The sequence below is a fragment of the Sebastes umbrosus genome, chromosome 23, assembly GCF_015220745.1.
Source record: "Sebastes umbrosus isolate fSebUmb1 chromosome 23, fSebUmb1.pri, whole genome shotgun sequence".
NCBI classification, from domain to species: domain Eukaryota; kingdom Metazoa; phylum Chordata; class Actinopteri; order Perciformes; family Sebastidae; genus Sebastes; species Sebastes umbrosus.
In genome coordinates this window covers 13875613-13894530 of record NC_051291.1, presented here as the reverse complement: position 1 = coordinate 13894530, position 18918 = coordinate 13875613, and the positions used below count along the sequence as shown (strand labels likewise).

The following is an 18918-nucleotide window of genomic DNA, read 5'->3' as shown; positions in this document are numbered from 1 at the left end:
GAGAAAAACTTTTTTTTTATCTCATCACGAAATATCAAGAGAACTTTCAAGTATACTTGCAGTAAAAACTAATAAAATAGTAGTTTACTGAGAGTATACTTTAAACTGTAAAGTGTTTCATAAACTAAAAAGTGGGCTACAAGTATATAACTAGTAACCTAACAGCATACCTATAAGTTCCCTTGTAGTATAGTTCACTTCATAATATAGTTGCAGTACAAAATACAACTCAAAGTTTACTATTCTTACACTTAAAGTACACTAAAAGTGGGCCAATTTATCCCAAGAAGTATTGAAGTTGTACACTTAAAAGTAAACTACAAGCACACTGATATTAGTATACTTACTACTACTACTTGCTATTTTAATTCCTTGCTTCTTTATACATTCATACTTTATATGTGCATCTGGGATAAGTATTTTTACAATAAACACAACCTCTAGTGAAGAGATGTTTGTTTGCCTGACTGTTCAGTTAAACCACATCTAATGCCCACATCACTGAAACACCAGGACATAAAGGCACCAGCCATATGCTTCCACTGCTCCCATATGTTTGCCATGCAGGCGTAGTATCGAGCAGCGGGAGAGGAAATCTTTCATGTGTCATGGGGCCTGCCAAACTTCCTCCCCTATTGTGTAGTTTTAGTGGTTTACTTTAACATGAAGGCCCAGGTGTTGCACCCACCGTCAGAAGTCATGTCCGCCGGATATGGAGCACATGTCGCCATCATGTGTGCATTACTTTCATATGATGAGGGACAAAGGCAGCTTATAGTTAATTGGTAGTTATAGGTGTAAAGTACAGTTCAGACAGCTGCAATTAGACAGGATGACTTGCTTGTATTGTTTCCCTTGTGCTAAATGAAACTGATTTGGCCACTTGGCACCACTCCAAGTGGTGTGTTCAGGCAGGAAGAAGAAGAAGAGGTTGTGAAAGGGCTTCCTCATTGGGTGTCAAGCTCGTGTGACCTTCAGAGACAATACAGGGCCAGGTTTACAAAAATAGGTGCTCGCTGTTTCTTCTCTCCACAGGACAATACTTTACAATTGTAATAAGCTTTATCACTGTGGATAGACAGCCCGTTTTCATTCCCAGTGGTGTCAAATGCCACCGCTTTGTCATGGCCATCGGCGTTCGGTACCGCCACACAAGGCACCTTTTAGCATCGGTCTGAGACGCACCGGGTGTTCCATGTAAACCCATCTACGTCAATATTAAACGCTCAGGGAGAGTGCGCCGGGAGTGTGTTTGCGTAGCTTTAAGAAAAGAGACACAGGGGCGCCGCAGTAGCTCACCTGGTAGAGCGGGCGTCCCATGTACCAAGGCTTAGTCCTTACCGCAGCGGCCCCAGGTTCTAATCCGACCTGCGGCCCTTTGCTGCATGTCATCCCCTCTCTCTCTCCCCCTTACAAAAAACTATCTCTGTCTCTGTCAAATAAAGGAATAAAAGCCCAAAAAATAATCTTTAAAAAAAAAGAAAAGAGACACAGGATTGGTGGATGGGTCCAACAAACGCAAGGCTTTCATCCAGGATGACCGATGTTCGTATCCCGTGCGTCACGTTACAATCAGCCGTTTGTTCGTGTCCCCCGTTCACAACGTTCAGAGTCATTTTCACTGTACAAACGTAGCCCAACCATGTTGTTTTTTTCCTAAACCTAACTATGTGATCTTGTTGCCCTAAACCTGAGCGTGTGATTACTGCAACCGAAAACAGTGATGCCAAGGGTTGTGACAAAGCGTCAAGTATATGATGAGTTGGTATGAGAAGGTGTTGGGATAGAGTGTGAGCAAGTCCCAGGATGAGACAACTTTTGCCAAATGAATCCATTACATCCATTTTTGAGGTATGCCCTGAATTAATATGATGTGGTATCGTTTCATTTACCCAAAACTTTATTTATTCTGTACTGATGTTCATATACTTCTGTGTACTTAAAGGAACAGTGTGTATCATTTCAGGGGATCTATTAGCAGAAATGTGAATATAATATTCATAACTATGTTTTCATTAGTGTATAATCACCTAAAACTAAGAATTGTTGTGTTTTCGTTAGCCTAGAATGAGCCTTTCATATTGGGAGCAGGTCCTCTTCACGGAGTCTGCCATGTTGCGCCGCCATGTTCTAAACCAAACACTGGCTCTAAAGAGAGCCTGTCATGCTTTTACGTTACCTGAGGGCCACCGTAGTTCTCCGACACATTTGTGAAACTGGTAATGTGAGCTGCAGAGTGCAAAACCGTGGTTTCGCCAGCCGCCGTCTGACCTCCATTGCTCCTAAAGTTGTGTTATTATGGTAAGGATGGCCTGTGAGCGAGGGTGTTACCACGGTTTTGCACTCGGCTGCTCACATTAACGCAGTCTCGGAAAAGGGAGGAGTGAGCGGAGGGGTACTCGGTCGGTTGCAATCTGCAACCACACCACAAGATGCCGCAAAATCCTACACACTGTCCCTTTAAATGGATAAAACATGGAAATCACATTACTGTCAATAAGATGATGTAATTCAGTATTACATTAGACAGACTATTAGACTGCAAGAAAACCAATAACATTACCATTCCACACTCCTAAGAGACATACACACACTCACACACTGTAATTATTTTATTATTCCATCATTTATATGGACTAAAATATTCACACCCCAATTTCATTTGCAACAACCGCAGAAAAATCATCTCCTCTATTTTCATTTTTACTTGTTTATTTATGTATTTTGGCACAATATTGTATAGAGCCACATGAGTATGTGGCTGTTTACTGGTATGGTATTGGTATTTTTTTGTAGTTGGGAGCTGTTTTCCCATGCAGAGCCACGCAGGCTATCATCTCTCAGTAAACTATTTGAGATGATTTAATTGGTCCTAAGGGTGAGATGGGCAGATTCAGCGATGAGTCTAGCAGATGGCGTTTCAAAAATAAGGTTGTTTCTATGCATAACAAATACATTCTTGGTTCAGTGTTCTTATTATTACGTAACTAAATGTGTCCTCGTAGATTTATGCTGCTAGTTTTGAAATGCTGGAAAACTGGGGCTGCGAGTTCCTGCAAGTCAATGAGTCAAGTTTGATATCTTCTTAAATATTTACAGCTCGGTGTGCTCGAAGCCGGCATGTGATTAGAACCTCTTTGATGTCTGCTCGATCAGATGATATCAACATGTTGAGTGTGTGTGTGAGAAGTCTAATTAGTGGTTCCTCTCTGAGAGCTGTGTCTCTTTGTGTGTGTTGTGACATTTAGAGAGAGAGAGAGCGAGAGAGAGAGCGTGGCACTATTCTTCTCTGTCTCTAATGAAACCAAGTCTAGGTTAACAGCACTGGAGAGACTTCCTTTTCCACATTATATAACATTTGAACATGTCAAACACAAAAAATATATCTCAATTAAATGCAAACTAGTTCAGGGAGACAATTCCAAACATGGTTCAATACAATGGATTTTTATGTGCTCTATTTTTGTGACTGAACACAGTGTGACTTAGACAGTTTTAAAGGGATTGTTTGCTGCTGTAGAATAAACCTTTCTGACAGCACATTTTGACTTGTCACAGCAGGGAAAGCACAGGTGTAATTCATAATGATAACGATGGCTCACCCTGGCTCCCCTGAGTGGATCGTTAGTGTTATCAGTCACACCTGTGATTTGTCTTGCTGTGACAAGTACAAATGACTGCTGTGAAAAAGGTCTATTTAATATACCAGCTTTCCTGTAGGAAGTATCATAATGTAACTTTTCAAAAAATTGGTGGAAGAAGTAGTCAGATTATTGACTCAAGTAATACCACAGTGTAAAAATACTCCGTTACAAGTGAAGGTCCTGCATTCAAAACTGTACTCAAGTTAAAGTATAAAAGTATCAGCATCAAAATATACTTAAAGTAAAAGTAAAACATACTTTATGAAAATAAAATATAAAATAAAAGTAAAAAAAAAAAGAAAGTTAAATTACTGATTATGCAGATGGCCCATATTGGAATATAATCTATAATTTGATAGATTAATGCACATATGGAGCTGGTAAATGTATTAATCTATAATAATATTAATGATAAGTATACATCATATCTCATTTGCTGACAATATTTGGTATTAATAATTTGAATCTGTAAAGTAACTAGTATAAATGTAGGTAAACTTAGGTACTTTACACCACTGTGTTACGAATAACTCATTTGCTGCTTGTGTTACTGTATCAACATCATGAGTTGATGTCTTGGCTGCTTGCAGGACCAAAACAGATGCTTGTGGCAGATGTTTTTGTGTCTGCTAATTTCTAATTGTGTGGCACATGTGTTTTTTTTTTCATGCATGATTTTTATAGTGGTGAAATATACTTATGTTGAGCGTTATGGACTCAGTTGCGGCATATTTCTCCCTTGTTTCTTGTTGGTTTTAGGGGCTTCCTATTTGCTCACTGCAAACTTGAGTATTATGTACTGTAGCTGGTAATATTGTATATCGGCTTTAGGGAAGTAAACAACTGCAGTTTTGAACACAGCCCACTCACATATTTTCCCGTTGTACCGGCTTCATGGGAAACTCTTTGGTCTCTGTGTGTTTGCATGCAGTGACGGGATTAAAGGCCAAATATCAACTCAGTGCATAATCTGTATTCACATAAATATACATGTGGGTTGGCGGGCTGAATTTACATCGGCTTCCCCGAGGACATCACACTGCTGACAGCAAAGGTCATGTTTTTTTTATTATGGAAAAAGGTTCACTTTTCTTTACAAAACACAACACATTTCCAGCTACACATTTTCTATAATTTAACATCACGATCATCAAAAAAAAACACCTAACATCGTTTTAAGAAGCTCTCTCTGTGTCACAAAGCCTTTCTGTGACAGGAACCACAACCTGATGTCCCTGAGCAGAGAGGGAAATAATACACATATATATATAAAAAAAGAACATTTTAATGTAATTGTCATGTAGCCTATCTATGTGGATAAAATCAGAGAGGGTGGGCTACTGCGACAGCGACGGCACAGTGTTGGCTTTTTCACATAAAACGACATGTATTAATAAATTAAGTTCGATCGTCTGATCACATGAAATGAAACATCTTCATTTGACACAAGGAACACAAACACATTTTCAGTTCTTGCTTGGCACGAGAGGCGTAAAGACTCAGTACAAGCTTTGGCACCGCGGAGGAGTTTCCTCATGATCTGTTTTTCATTTTTTACAGTCACAAAGCATTTACAATGCACCAGGTGCAAACAATCTTCAGTGACTCGGACAACAGGATGTGAATTGGCTATGCGTGATGCTTTAACCTGGTCTTTTGAATTTACTACACAGCGCTGTATTAGAGGGTGGTACCTGAAGATGCCTTAGCACTGGCATGCTTTTAATGTTATGTATTTACTGTGTTGAAGGCGAGAGCACCCTGAGGGTAATTAATATGGGTTTAACACAGATCAAGCGTTGCACTCTAGGGATGTCACGAAACCAGGAATTTAGTAGTCGATACCAATGCCAAAGAAATTTCACGATTCTCGATACCAATTCGATACCACAGCAAAAAACAAAAGTAAAATCCCATGTACTTCAACATACACTCCTTTATTACCATTTGCATATTGGTTTTTGTTAGGAAGTTAAACATATTTCCCTCTCTATTAACAATTTATATTGCTGTGAAAACATCTCCTTCAAACAACTAGATTTATTCAAGTTTCTCGCCAAAAACTACATTTTACAAGATTACATTTGAACTCACCATGATAACGATATAATTTACCTTTGCCAAATACTCATTTTCACTGAATAGAGCCTGAACTCATCATAATGTAAAGGACAGGAGCTAGTTAATGTTAGCTATAAGCAGCTGGTAAGCAGATTTCAACATAGATTTGTTGTTCGCAATGTAGCAATATCGAGGAAAAAATAGGGTACTGTAGAAAAACAAGTACAGTCACTTTTTCAAAATTTTGGCATCGAATGAGGTACCGAAGTATCGGTTCTCGTGACATCCCTATTGCACTCCTATAACATTGTCTGACTCACAATGGACAGTTTAAAATAAAAAGGATCAAAATCGATGCAGAACCAGAGATATCGTCTTTTTTATTCCGCACATTCTTCTTTCATGTCAAAACTTAGTGCCTACATTACCCACAATGCAACTCAACCACCGACAGTTCGGACAGAGATTCGGGTGCCGGCTAGCCTCAAGCAGAGGTTAGGAGCAGGCTACAGAGGTCTGGTAAGATCACTTCTTTCCAACTCCACGCTTATTTAGCATTTTTCAAACTTGTAGTGTTCAGCCGCAACTGAAGCTGACTCGAGTGACGTCACTTGAGGCAATTTATCCGACATTTCGCAGCTCCTTCTGCAGCCACAAAAGGTTTTATACAACTTTTTTTCACATATGCAGACCTGTAAACAGACTTTGATGTGTAAATTCGGTGGAGTTCTCCTTTAACAACAATACGTTGGCATCATTCACCCGACAATGCTGACAATATTTCTGCAGACATTATTATTTAAATACTTTTGCTACATCCGCTTTCAAATTAAGTGCTTTAAAACATACCTAAGATTTTACTGATAGTGAAATAATAATCAGCTGATTTTAGAGACATTTGTTCTCAAGATTTTTTTCTTTTAGATTTTGCAGTTATTTGCCTTTGATTTCAGTGCATCGTTTAACGACAAATGTAATAATAAAGGTAGCATTAGTCGTTTGAGCCCCCACACAGCACCGGTGGTGACGTATTATCGGCCTGAACCTTGAATCCAAAACATGCCAAGCCTCAAAAACTGTCTTCCACAAGCATCACAGGTCACAACTCTAAAGAATTAGTCTTTCCTGTCTCGTAGAGAGAGCGTTTAGCCTCCAGCTCTTCCACATCCTGTGTTTCGCTCTCGGGGAGGACACGCTGCGTCATCGTGAAGAGAACAGAGCGGCAAACTCTCTCAGTTCAAAGGTCTTTCCTCTGCGTCCCGAGCCCACGCTTTAATCCTGATTCCCTGCCTCTCCATGATGTTCCACAGCTTGCGCAGGTTGGACTGGGTGATGACGTCGTCGGGTTTGAGCTGGAGCGCGCGCAGGTAGTTGGCCTCGGCTTCAGGGAGCTTCCCGTTCAGGTGGAGGATGGCACCGAGGTTCATCAGAGCAGCCGGGTACTGGGAGAAAAAAAGGAGACAGAGTGTTGCATAACACCATAATTACAGTGAGTTGCATCCGTGTCGACCTTGGATTGATCTATCCGGGCAAACTATTTTAAACTTGCCCTTCTCAGTTCTACATTTGGCACGGACAGTTATGTGAGACATACACGCATTGCCAGGTTTTTTTTATGGACGGAGGATTAAGGCAAGGGCTCTGGTCAAATTTGCTAAAGGCTTAGAAAATCAAACATGCATTAAATTAGCCCCTAATGCAATCTCTTAGCACAGTAGCAGGCATGGCCAAAGACAAGGAGGATGCATGAACAACCCATTTTGGAGGTGTATTTCTACAGTCCTGTTTAATGAAATACCATCTTTTGAAGTTGCAAAGTGAAACCATCTGGTGCTGAATAGTGTACCAGTCGTGGGAAATCTACAAAACCCAGGTCCATAGACATGACTCTCAGTAAGCCAGACACGCCCAAATCTCATCCTCGTCGGCACCTCATCCTCTAGACCTGGCCTCGTTCCCAGGCCCGCGTCCTCGCTGCATGACACATGGTTAGCAACTTGGCAACTACTTCACAGATTCTCTCTCCCCAAACACAAACTGTTCGTCTCATCTTAGCGCTGATATTTCACTCGTTTACATTCCACTTCTCGAGCGGTGTTAAAAGACGAGCGTTTGGGAGCTTGTTTTTCTCACCTCATCTTAATTAATGCAGTTTTACAGAGAGCGGAGCTGCAGTGCAGTGGGTTTGTTTTCCACCTAGTGCAACAAATGATTGTATCGAGCGCTTACATTTCAAAGCGCTCTAAACCCCTGTTCTGCTTTTTGTATCACTGAGGAACTTTGTGAGCAGCCGAGACACACTAAGCTAGATAAATGAGGGTCCCTTTGCCATTCTAAACAACTGGGTGATATGCAATACACAGACTGGGCTAAATCATCAGAAATGGAGCCTTGCTTGTTTTCTGTGTATAGCGAGGCAGACGGAGTAATCCAGTAATTCCTTTTTTTGCCTTTATTTTGATGTCTTGCTGAAATACACTCACTGATGAAACAGATGTAAGCTCTTGACCCTCAGCCAGTTGGATATACAGTATTTTTAAGATAGCATCTGCCTCTAACCTTCAGCTTTTGAGATGCACCATGCCCTGTGAGCTACAGTGAACCATTATCATATTGTCTTAACACTTATAATCCTTAAAGAGGATCTATTATGCTTATTTTCAGGTTCATACTTGTATTTTGGGTTTCTAATGGAACATGTTTACATGCTTTAATGTTCAAAAAATGCTTTACTTTTCTCACACCGGCTGTGCTGCAGCACCTCTTTTTGCACCTCTGTCTGAAACGCTCTGTTTGAGCTCCTGGCCCCGCCCACTCAAAGCCCAGTCTGCTCTGATTGGCCAGCTGGCCCACTCCGTTGCGATTGGTCAACTGAACCAAACTCTTCAGAATACGCTCCAGCTTCGCTCTAACTAGCTTTGTTTTAGGGGGTGCCAAACTAGCCGCTAGGCAGGTTTTGTGCAAATGTGTTACTTGGTGACATCACCACGTTACGGAAGAAAAGGCGGGAGTTCAAGAAAGGCCTTTCAGATAGTTCAGGAGCAGTGTTTCTGTGGGGGAGAGTAACTCCCTTTGGACTTTGGGCTTTGTAACTTGGCAGACCTTTTACATGCACAAAAAACTATATAACACACTAAAGAAAAGGGAAAAAGCAATTAAAACATAATAGGTCCCCTTTAAAGATCCTCTCCAGACATATAAACAATACTCTGCTTTGAAAAATAATTGTCTGATATGTTTTTTTACCACAAAAAAGTTGGATTACATTTTTAAAAATTCTTAAAATTACATTCAGAAGCTATTAATATGCAACTTTCCTTTCATTTCAATAGTTTATCAGCGAAAAGTTTGTTTGGCTGCTCTAAAAACAGACTTTTTCTTTTGTTGTATTTCTGACAATGTAGCTGCTCAAGGATTGTTTGCTGTCATATTAAACTGCACTTGCTGTTGCCATGGTAACCACAGGTGTTGCCAAATCAACAACGACTGAAATCTTAAGGATTAAAGCTTTAAACTAAAAAAATATATAATTATTCCAATATTAGCACATCATATCATCCTTTTTCACACTGTCGCCTAATTACTCATAGAATTACCATTTTCCACACTCAGTAAATATAGACTATTCTGCTCAGAGAACAGCGTTATATATTTGAGATGAACCTCTATCTGTGTGATGTAAATAAAGCATTTCAATCTATGTGTGCAAAATGAAAAACTCGATCTGCAGCTTTCTCTGGAGGCGCACAATCGTTGCCTTTCTTAACACGTAGAGCAAGAGCCGAATCTTTCATGACCTCAAAGCTACTGGATTAAGATGATATTTGAGAGACTGTCATTCGCTAAGTAGACATGTATGGGGAAAATGTCAAAGACAAGAGGCGCTTTACTCGTGACAAATAACAAGAGAAGCCCTCAGCGTGTCTGAATGTGCACATGACTGGGTCCAGACTGTGAATTATAATGACTGCGACTTGGGGGTATCTTATTTTTTTTTTTTACACAGAAAAAAAATATAGACACATGGCTTTCAAAAATTAAAATGGACAACCAGTATTCTTATCTTCTATGGATTTACTCCGCTTTTAAGGCTTAAACAGGATATAAACAGACAGGCAGACCTTATCTAAAAAGGGGCTGACGCTTTAAAGCAGTGATTCCCAGCCAGGACTGTAGTTACCAGGGGGTACGTGGAAAAAATAGTAGAGTAGCTCAGCTAATTTGAACAAAAAATAAATAAATATACACCTGCCTCTTACAAAGGTTCGTATGATACAAAAAGTTATTTCTCATTTTTTGTGTCAAGCAACACGTGTCACTTTCCGCTCGTTACATGCATACAGTCTTTTCAAAATAAACTTCCGTCTTCACAGAAAACAACTTGGTTAGGTTTAGGCAACAAAACTACTTTGTTAGGTTTAGGAAAAGATCGTGGTTTAAAAAAAAAAAACTCCAGAAGTGGCGTAACTTAAATACGGAAGTTACGTTACAAATAAATCGTTAAAACGTTGAATTCCGGTCACAGCCCGGCACTCTTTCTGGGGGATCGATCCAGACATTGCTATCCAGACATGAATTAAGTCACAGCTCAGACTAAAACCAACTGGTCAAATGGTCAAAGTATCGTACATGTACTGATTGTACATCGTACAGAGGGCAAAATTATCGTACAAATATGATAATTAGAGTATATCTGGCGACGTTGATCAGACAAAAAAACAACATAAAGGGTGTGGCAATATAGAGTAACACTAGTCACTCCAGTGAAGGGCATGAAAATGAAAGTCTACCCCTCTCTCCTGTGGCAACGTAAGTCCCAGAGCAGACGTCACTAAGCAGACTAACATGACAAATGACTGCAGGAAGCTCCTTCTAGGTCCTGTCTGAAAACACAGCGGCTCCTAAGTTACCCTTTACCTTTGAAGTGACTGACTGATATACAGAAACAGGATATAATACCCCCCCAACTTCCTCAACCGCATTGTGCTGACACGGAGAGACGTGATATCCCTCAAGGCTCTTGTCTGTTAAACTACACCGTGATGATGATCGAGTATTTACTCTGAAGCCGAAACGTGTGAATTGAATAACGGGGCGACGGCAACCGCTGCACTCGTCTCTCTGTGTTTGCATAAGCACATCGAGGCAACCGGTTCGCAAGCCACGAACAGTTTCCATTTCATATTCTCTGTTTGCCAGCAACAACAGCACTATAATATAATGTCAGGATGATGGGTAACACGTAGCATGTTGTAAATTGGATTTACAGCGCAGGCGTGTGAGTGTGCATTTCCATGATAAGTGCTAACAGGCCCACCAGTCCAGGTACTTACATCTGGTCTGAGGCTGGCTGCAAGCTCATACTGCCTCTCTGCTGCCTCATTGAGACTGGCCTGTCTGAAGAGGAAGATAGAAGAGAGAAGAGAAGAGTAAGAATGGGACATAACACAGTTTATATTAATAATATGGTACTAATACAAATTACTGATAATTTAATTCATTCATTACTGCACAGCTCATCATGTGAATTACTGTTTAATTGTTGTAAAATGCCTCTGTGGTGATTTTACTTGTCATTTTTATTGGATTTATTACATGTTAAGATTAGGTTAACCTAACTTAAATAATTAAGTTAGGTCCCCCAAACCCATTATCTCCTAGTAGCATTTATTTGATTCACTGTAGAAATTCAGAATGTAATAATGATTGCTGATACCGGCCGATACACGCACCAACATGTGAATAAGGGGAGTGCTGGCACTTCATTTTTTCCACTTCAAGCATTGGCTATACCGAATCTTCGTCTTGGAAAAACTGGTTTTAAATAGTGTATTTTGAAATTAAAATCTCTTCTTTATGTAAATTGTGTGTTTGTCTATACTTATACTGTATCTTTCTTTTTCTTTTCTTGTGCACAGGTCTCTCTTGAAAAAGAGGTCTCCTTTTCAGAGACGACTATTTTTGAAAATATAGGATTACATCAAATAAAAATGCACCATCTTATTTAGCAGGCACACTACAGATAAATCAACTTTATTCAAAATGTGCCAGTTAACAACCTTTTATTGGTTTGTGAACCCTTACAATGGAACAAGGTCTACTTGCGAAACAGCAAAGATAAGAGGAAAATTAAGCATAACTTTATAACTTAAGCAAACTTTAAAGTAAATTCTTATTGGCTAATGATCAAATTCTAAGGATTATTATTACTAATTAACATACAATTATTTTAAGCTTTTTACTTTGCAGATATCATATCCCTTGGGGCAATTTGTAATTAATTTCTAATTAAAAAACAACAGTTGATACCAAAATTATGTAACTTTTTGCACCTGCAGACAAAGATGTTTCTTACCAAGGACTTAGTATCCATACTGTAACATAATAGCCAACGGATGGTACACATCCACATCGGCTGCAGCAAGTTTGAAATATTCTTTTCATATAAGCTTGTAAAATACTTTAGTTTCTAATAAAAGGAAACAATGTTCTGTGTCAGGTGATTCATTTCTTAGCCGTGTAATAACTGTGATAATTCATCTTAGATTTCATATTGGGGTATTGATTTTTTTTATTGTTACTCTAAGATAATGACGTGTCCATTATGCCTTACTTATTATTTATCAGAGTATGATGAAGAGAGATGGATGTTTATGATGCCAGAAACACTTCACCAAACCAGCCCACCCTTACACTTTACAGCTGGGTTCATAAAATGGCAACAGTTAATCTGCTCCATACAGTTTTATCCAAAGAGTACATGAACCGGACTTCGCAGTGCCAAAGTTAATAAAGTCAAGGAAACTATTATTTCCCGACATGGTAATTAATATTTATAAGGCTGAAGTAAAATATGCCTTTAAAATCCATGCAACACTTTATCAGGAGTTCACTGGAGTTCATGACTGACTATCATAGTCATCATCTTATAGTGCGCTTCCTCGGTCTGTGTTTTGTTTGGTCAAGAGCTGGAGTCAGGTTATAAGGTATGGAGTCAAAGGAGTGCCATAAAATAGAATACATCTGTAAAAACAAAAAAGAAAATAAATGTGGAAGGAAATATAAAAAGGGATAAATAAAATAATAAATAAGTAAATAAAAAATGTGGAAGGAAATATAAAGATAAATAAATAAAATAATAAATAAGTAAATACAACTTTTGGAAATATGAAGATAAATAAATAAAATAATTAAAAAGTAAATAAAAAATGTAATAAAATCTGTAAATAACAGCAATATTAAATTAAATTAAATTATTTATTTATATATGTTTATATATATGCATATAAATTACTCTATTTTCTGTTTTTCATATGTTTTTTAAATATATTTATTTTTTTTATTTTATATATGTTTCCTTTCTTCCCCGATTCTTTTTATTCTTTTATTTTTTTCTCTTTATATTTCCACATATATTTTCTTATACTTAAGACTTTGCTGCAATGAAATGTAGGTCTGGTATCTGCAGAGCATTTAAAGGAAAACCATCCATCAAACTGGATTATCGGGTCATTATTATAATCCTGGTTATGGTCGGTCAATATTTGTAGCTCACCTTTATTATCAGTTGAGAAACTTAAGTTTCAAATCCAGCTAATGACAGGTGTGTGTCACATTCATTAAACCCTAATCCTAAACGCTTTGGATTTATGTCAGTCAGTCTCAGCTGAAAATAAACAGTTAGACCAGAATACGGCAGAATGATCTGTCATTTAGATTTACTCTTTCCAAAAGAAAACCACAGCCAAACCCTGAGACTTTCAACTTTTTACAAATCCTCTGTGGTAGATGGATGCTAGAGAGTAGTAATGGCTTCTCCAGATATGTAGAGCAGAAAGGAATGGAGGCACATCGCTCCAATATTTCCCTGAGTTGCTAGGAATAGAGGTTCACAGTCCCTTTTGACACGTTTTACGCTGTCTGTGCACGTTCTTGCCAAACTCTGCGGGAAAATTCTCCAACGGCTTCTTTACAAGCGTTGGACTAAATCATCGCTATGATGGACTGAAGCTATACTGCTGTTTATATATGTAATACATAACAGCTTTTATGGCAGCGATTTCCATAGAGAGGACATTTACTATTCTATAACATTGGCATAATTTATATTTCAAAGATGGTTATTAAATGGTAGTGGTAAAGAATAAACCCACAAATGGTGAAGCGGCACAGCAGCAAAGTCTGCTAATACAGACATTTCTTGACATATACGATCATTCAGTCTTCTGTACTGTATGCTTTTTTTTTTCTAGTTTGGAAACTCCACTTGCTAGCGGTGTTGTTGTGTGTCAGCAGTTGTTTAGCCAACCTGAGCATGTGAGCAGCGCTGAAGACCACGTCAAACTCTGAGCTGTCCAGCTCTGCGGCTCTCTCCGCCATCTCCGCCGCCTCGCCGAGACGAGACTGCTCCAGCAGGAACTGACCTGCAGAGAGGGGAAGACAGAGGAAGAGCATTTATTTCCAGGGGTAGTAGCTAGTTGGTATGGCTTTAGGTATGGCACAGTCAGTCCGTCGGTCTATTGGTTGGTTGGTCGGTCCACCACTATTGGATGGATTAAGATGAATTTCTGTACAGGTATTGATGGTCACACGGACAACACCCAGACTGGACAACACCGTGGTAGCGACCTGTCAATCACAAGGCAGCCACGCCCTAAATCATCCCCTGCTTTATGGTCTATTTGACTCTAAATGGGATCATAATTTACTAAATGAACATCATGCTGTATTGAAGAAGACTTGAAACTAGCGATTGAGACCATAAACTCATGTTTACAATGTTTACTGAGATAATAAATCAAGTGAGAAGTAGGCTCATTTTCTCATAGACTTCTATACAATCAGACGTATTTTTGCAACCAGAGGAGTCGCCCCCTGCTGGCTGTTAGAAAGAATGCAAGTTTAGGGCACTTCCACATTGGCTTCACTTTTCAGACCCAGAGGTTGCGCACTGGCATGAACTGTAATATCTCGGTGATCCCCTGACTTTTCATCTAACGCCATTATCAGGTCAAAATTGAATAAATGTAGGCACGCTACCACGTGTGGTAAACATGGTAAACGGTATAAATGCTAAAAAAAATCTGCACGTTAGCGTTGACATTGTGGCCAAACTGAAAGAAGTGGCATTGAGGGGACGAGAAAAAGCTTTGCAGAGAAACTCTGAATGACAAAGATAGAGATCATTAAAGACAAAGGAAGATGAATGGACGCAGAGAAAGAGAAGAGTGCCACAGGAAATGCAACAAGGACGCCGAGAGAGAAAAGAAGAGACAGTGAAAGGATTGTTGTTTTGCCCGGCGACGTTTGCGAACGCCGATGAAGACGGAGGTATTTCATGCGTTTTTCCTGTGGGAGACCGGCCACCTGGTGCGGCACCCACAACCGCCTGCCTCGACGGCTATAAATTAACAGCCTGAGCTCGGCCGCAGATGTTGCTGAATGTAGCAAGAGGGGGGGGATGTGGGGAGACTCCATTGAGGTGCGTCTCTGTCGGCTTTTCTTGTGCTGAAAGCTAACTGCATTCGCCTGAGTGCAGCAAGCCATTAGACACCAAAAAAGCAAGACTATTTAGAACCGGGTCATGTGAGGGACAGTTTGCATTAAAATGAGTTACTGTGAACAATGGCAGGAAAGGGGGGGGGGGACCTTGTCTTAGCTATCACCCTCTGTGTCCTCGCTTCCTCGCACTCTCTCATATGTTTCTGTGTGTGCATCCGTTGTGTTATAATGTGGACAGATACCATCACTCCTTTACACACCTGGAGCTCATCCAGTGAACCCAGGACAGCGAAAGCAGCCAGATCTGTGATAAAGGAGGGGGGGGGGACCGGCCCCAAATAAACATCACCTATAGCAAGAAGCTACAAGATAACATTGAAAAAAAAGAAAATAGCTAGATAGGCAGAGAGAGGGGAAAAACAGAGTGTAAGGGGAAACAGCTCGGTCCAAAGTCAGCAACGCACCCCCTCGCCGGGGACCAAACTAAACTCGAACTATCCAGCGCAGAGAAAGCACCAGGAGGACCGGAGAGAGATAAGGAAGAGGAGAAAGGGACCGTGGTGCTTTCAGGGACAGATTTCATTTCCTGATGATGAATATCCTGAAGATAGCGACATGGAGCAGCGAGGAGCCTGTTTTCTCCAAACTGATATAGGCAGAACGTGGTATTTTACTCTCTGTTACGAATGGTAAACAGTGTACTCTGATCCCCCGTCTCCTCACTCAGATAAACACAGCATACATGCCTGTTTGTATGTGTGATTGCACCATCTGCACTGACACCAGCAATACATGATAGTACATTTTCCATAAATATGTTACCTTGTGAGTGCAGGGATTGCTAAAACATGATTATTTTGGAGGGGAAAAAATGATAAAAACAGCAGTTCCAAATGATTACCACGCTGCTTTTGCTTCTCTCCACAACTCCTATCAGGTGACATAAAGCTATGAGCTTGGATGCAGGGTGGTTTACAACACGAGTTTGTAAGAGGACCTTGTGTGTTTAATGACTCTGGGTCCGAGGGGTTACACTACAAAAGTGTAGGTCTTGGATAAAAGAGTCTAAAGATCCCTGCCTAATAATCATCCTGAGTACAGCTTACTGCAGCAAAGCCCGATCATTACAGTAAAGCCTAGGAGGGCGGCGCGGCAGAGGGTTGGATTACAGGCAATCAGGCATGTTATAGTTGGTAAGGAAAGGACTTTAAATGATATTCTCGTAGCTCTGTCGTCCACAGAGAGGCATTTCTGAGGACAGAGGAATTTGTGTTTTTGTGAGTATAATGTTTCAAACAGGCTTTGCTGGAAAATGTTTGCCATTTCTAGAAGGGAAAACTTCCATGTATCTTCTTACCGTAGTGCATGTAGCAGTTTCCTTTAGTCGGGTCTAGCTGGATAGCTCTCAGGTAGTACTTCTCTGCTTCTGCCTTCTGCCCCTAAAAGGAAAAAGGAAGGAAATCATTGAGTGCATGTCATATTACGGGTGGGAATCACCAGAGGCCCAACGATACGATATTATTACGATACTTAAGTCACAATACGATCTTATTGCGATTTTAAAACATTTGCGATATGCTGAGTATTGCGATATATTTTGCGATTTAGTATTTTTTCAACTGCATATTATCCATTTTGTCAACATCTGTTTTATCTAATAAGATACAGTTTTCAGAGGTCAGAGGTCAGAGGTCAAGGGACCCCTTTGAAAATGGCCATGCCAGTTTTTCCTCACCAAAATTTTGTGTAAATTTGGAGCGTTATTTAGTAACAGTATGTATTTTACTGTTTTGCAATGGCACAAGACACACTTTGACCTTTGACCTAAAAGTTTTTGTTGACCACTCACATTCAATATAAATATACCAGACCTGCAAGCATGCAATACACGCCGGAAGCAACCAGAAGGAATAGGGCTAAAATTCAACACATGTTTGTTTGTATGTTATGCAGGCTGAGATCCTGAAGTGCAAACAGCCAAGAATCAAAATATTGCTTGTATTTTTATCTGCTATGAGTTCTTTAAATGCACTGACATGCATCAGTTGAGGCAAAGTAACGGCAGGAAACTGATGCTCATAAAGAATACAGTACCCTCACCTACAAAGCTAAATCCTTAAAAGAAAAACCTCCAACATGCTTCTGTGTGCACGAGGCTCAGTTTGTTGCTTCAGCACTGATTGCTTCCATATTGCCGATGGATTGCCACGCAGCAAGAAATGAGAGGACCGGGCCTATTAGGTTTGCTTCATTAGCTTTTCCCCCCATGCCCACAATCCCTCTAAATGAAGAAGCGAATAGCGGGACCTCGATGGCTTATTTCACATTTTCTTTGGCACTTTTCTCTTTACATTCAATTGACCCTTCTCCCCCAGACATCCATCAGAGTAGTTCAGTCCAGTACGGTTTGGAGCAAGTTGTAATTTAAGAGATTTATGAAAGGTTTCAGGTCAATGTAATTACGTTTTTTTTTTTTAAAAGACAAATGCGTGGTATGCTCTTTAACTGATTTATTGCTGTGTAATCCTCTGTTCTTGCATCATCACTGATACATCTAAATACACAGCTGAGTTCAAATTCATAAATCAGCTTAGTGCTGACTGACCACAGCTTTCCCTAACGCACACCACACCCCTCTGACTCCAGCTACAGAGATCTCTGACAGACAGCGTGGCTCTAATGTTACACTGCTCGTACAGCACTTTGACCTTGGGGAAGAATGTGGCAAATTAGTGGCTTTAGGAGGTGCACTTGTTATTTGCTGAGGGGTGTGGATGGGTGTAAGACTATCGGGTTCCACCGTTATTATTGTGTGGCTTTAAGAAGGGCGAGATGGACACTTTAAAAAGTTGATGTGTACTCAAGAAAAACAGCACACACGTCGGGGTGAACCACAGTACGAGACTCCAGTTTGACCTTTCCTCCCCGCGTCTGTATTGCCAATTGACTCCGGCAGGACGGCCAAAAATGTAGCCGATGGAGTGATTCAATAAGGAAGGAGAGTAATTGCATTATAAGCCTGTCCACTGGCCCATTGTCCAGGGTCCATCCAATCTCCTGTTCCCTAAGCCCCGTAGTGGTGGAAGGGGGCCTCTCTCTCTGAGAGTCAGGGCCCTGCATGGATCTGCAGTCCTGAGCCTGAGGGAGCGCAGCAGATGTCCAGCCACGCTGGGCGACTCTAATCTCAAACCTGGGCTTTACATGTGTGTGTGTGTGTGTTATGTATATCTTTAAATCTTTCAACAAAAGAGAGGAAATGATCAGATGTAAGGTTTAAAGCCTGTGAGGGTTGCAGCTGTATGTTTGTAAGGCACTGCAGGTTTGGTTTCCTCGGTCGTACCCAAGGCTGTGGAAGGGGAGGAGGTCGAACATCTCTAGAGGGCAACATCAGAGGCCTGTACTACGAAGCAGGTTCAACATATCCAAGTATCTTCTCGTTACGTGGCTCAACTAACCCTAACAACCGCGATCACGCTAAGCGGTCTCTTACGACGGTGGTTATCAACTCGGTAAGTCAAACCCAGGGGTTTCTCAATCTGGCTGTGAGCGCGTTCACATGAACGGGGCGGTGTTTGCAGCATATGACCAATCACAAACATGGATAAGTCTACTGTCACCAGAGCGGCACATTTTTACAAACGAAGAGCAAACTATGATATCAGACGAACACAAAGAAGTTAAACACATAATCCAGACTAAAAGCAAAGACAGC

At 40.4% G+C, this 18918-nt stretch overlaps 1 protein-coding gene across 1 annotated transcript in view; it reads right to left on the bottom strand.

Moving 5' to 3' along the window:
* Window positions 1–5674: 5674 nt before the first annotated feature.
* Window positions 5675–18918, bottom strand: part of tmtc2a (transmembrane O-mannosyltransferase targeting cadherins 2a) — a 63631-nt gene continuing 50387 nt past the window's right edge. The window contains 5 exon segments of the mRNA XM_037761158.1: window positions 5675–6978; window positions 6980–7147; window positions 11039–11102; window positions 14014–14128; window positions 16564–16645. Coding sequence (XP_037617086.1) covers window positions 6943–6978; window positions 6980–7147; window positions 11039–11102; window positions 14014–14128; window positions 16564–16645 — 465 coding nt within the window. The 3' untranslated portion in view covers window positions 5675–6942.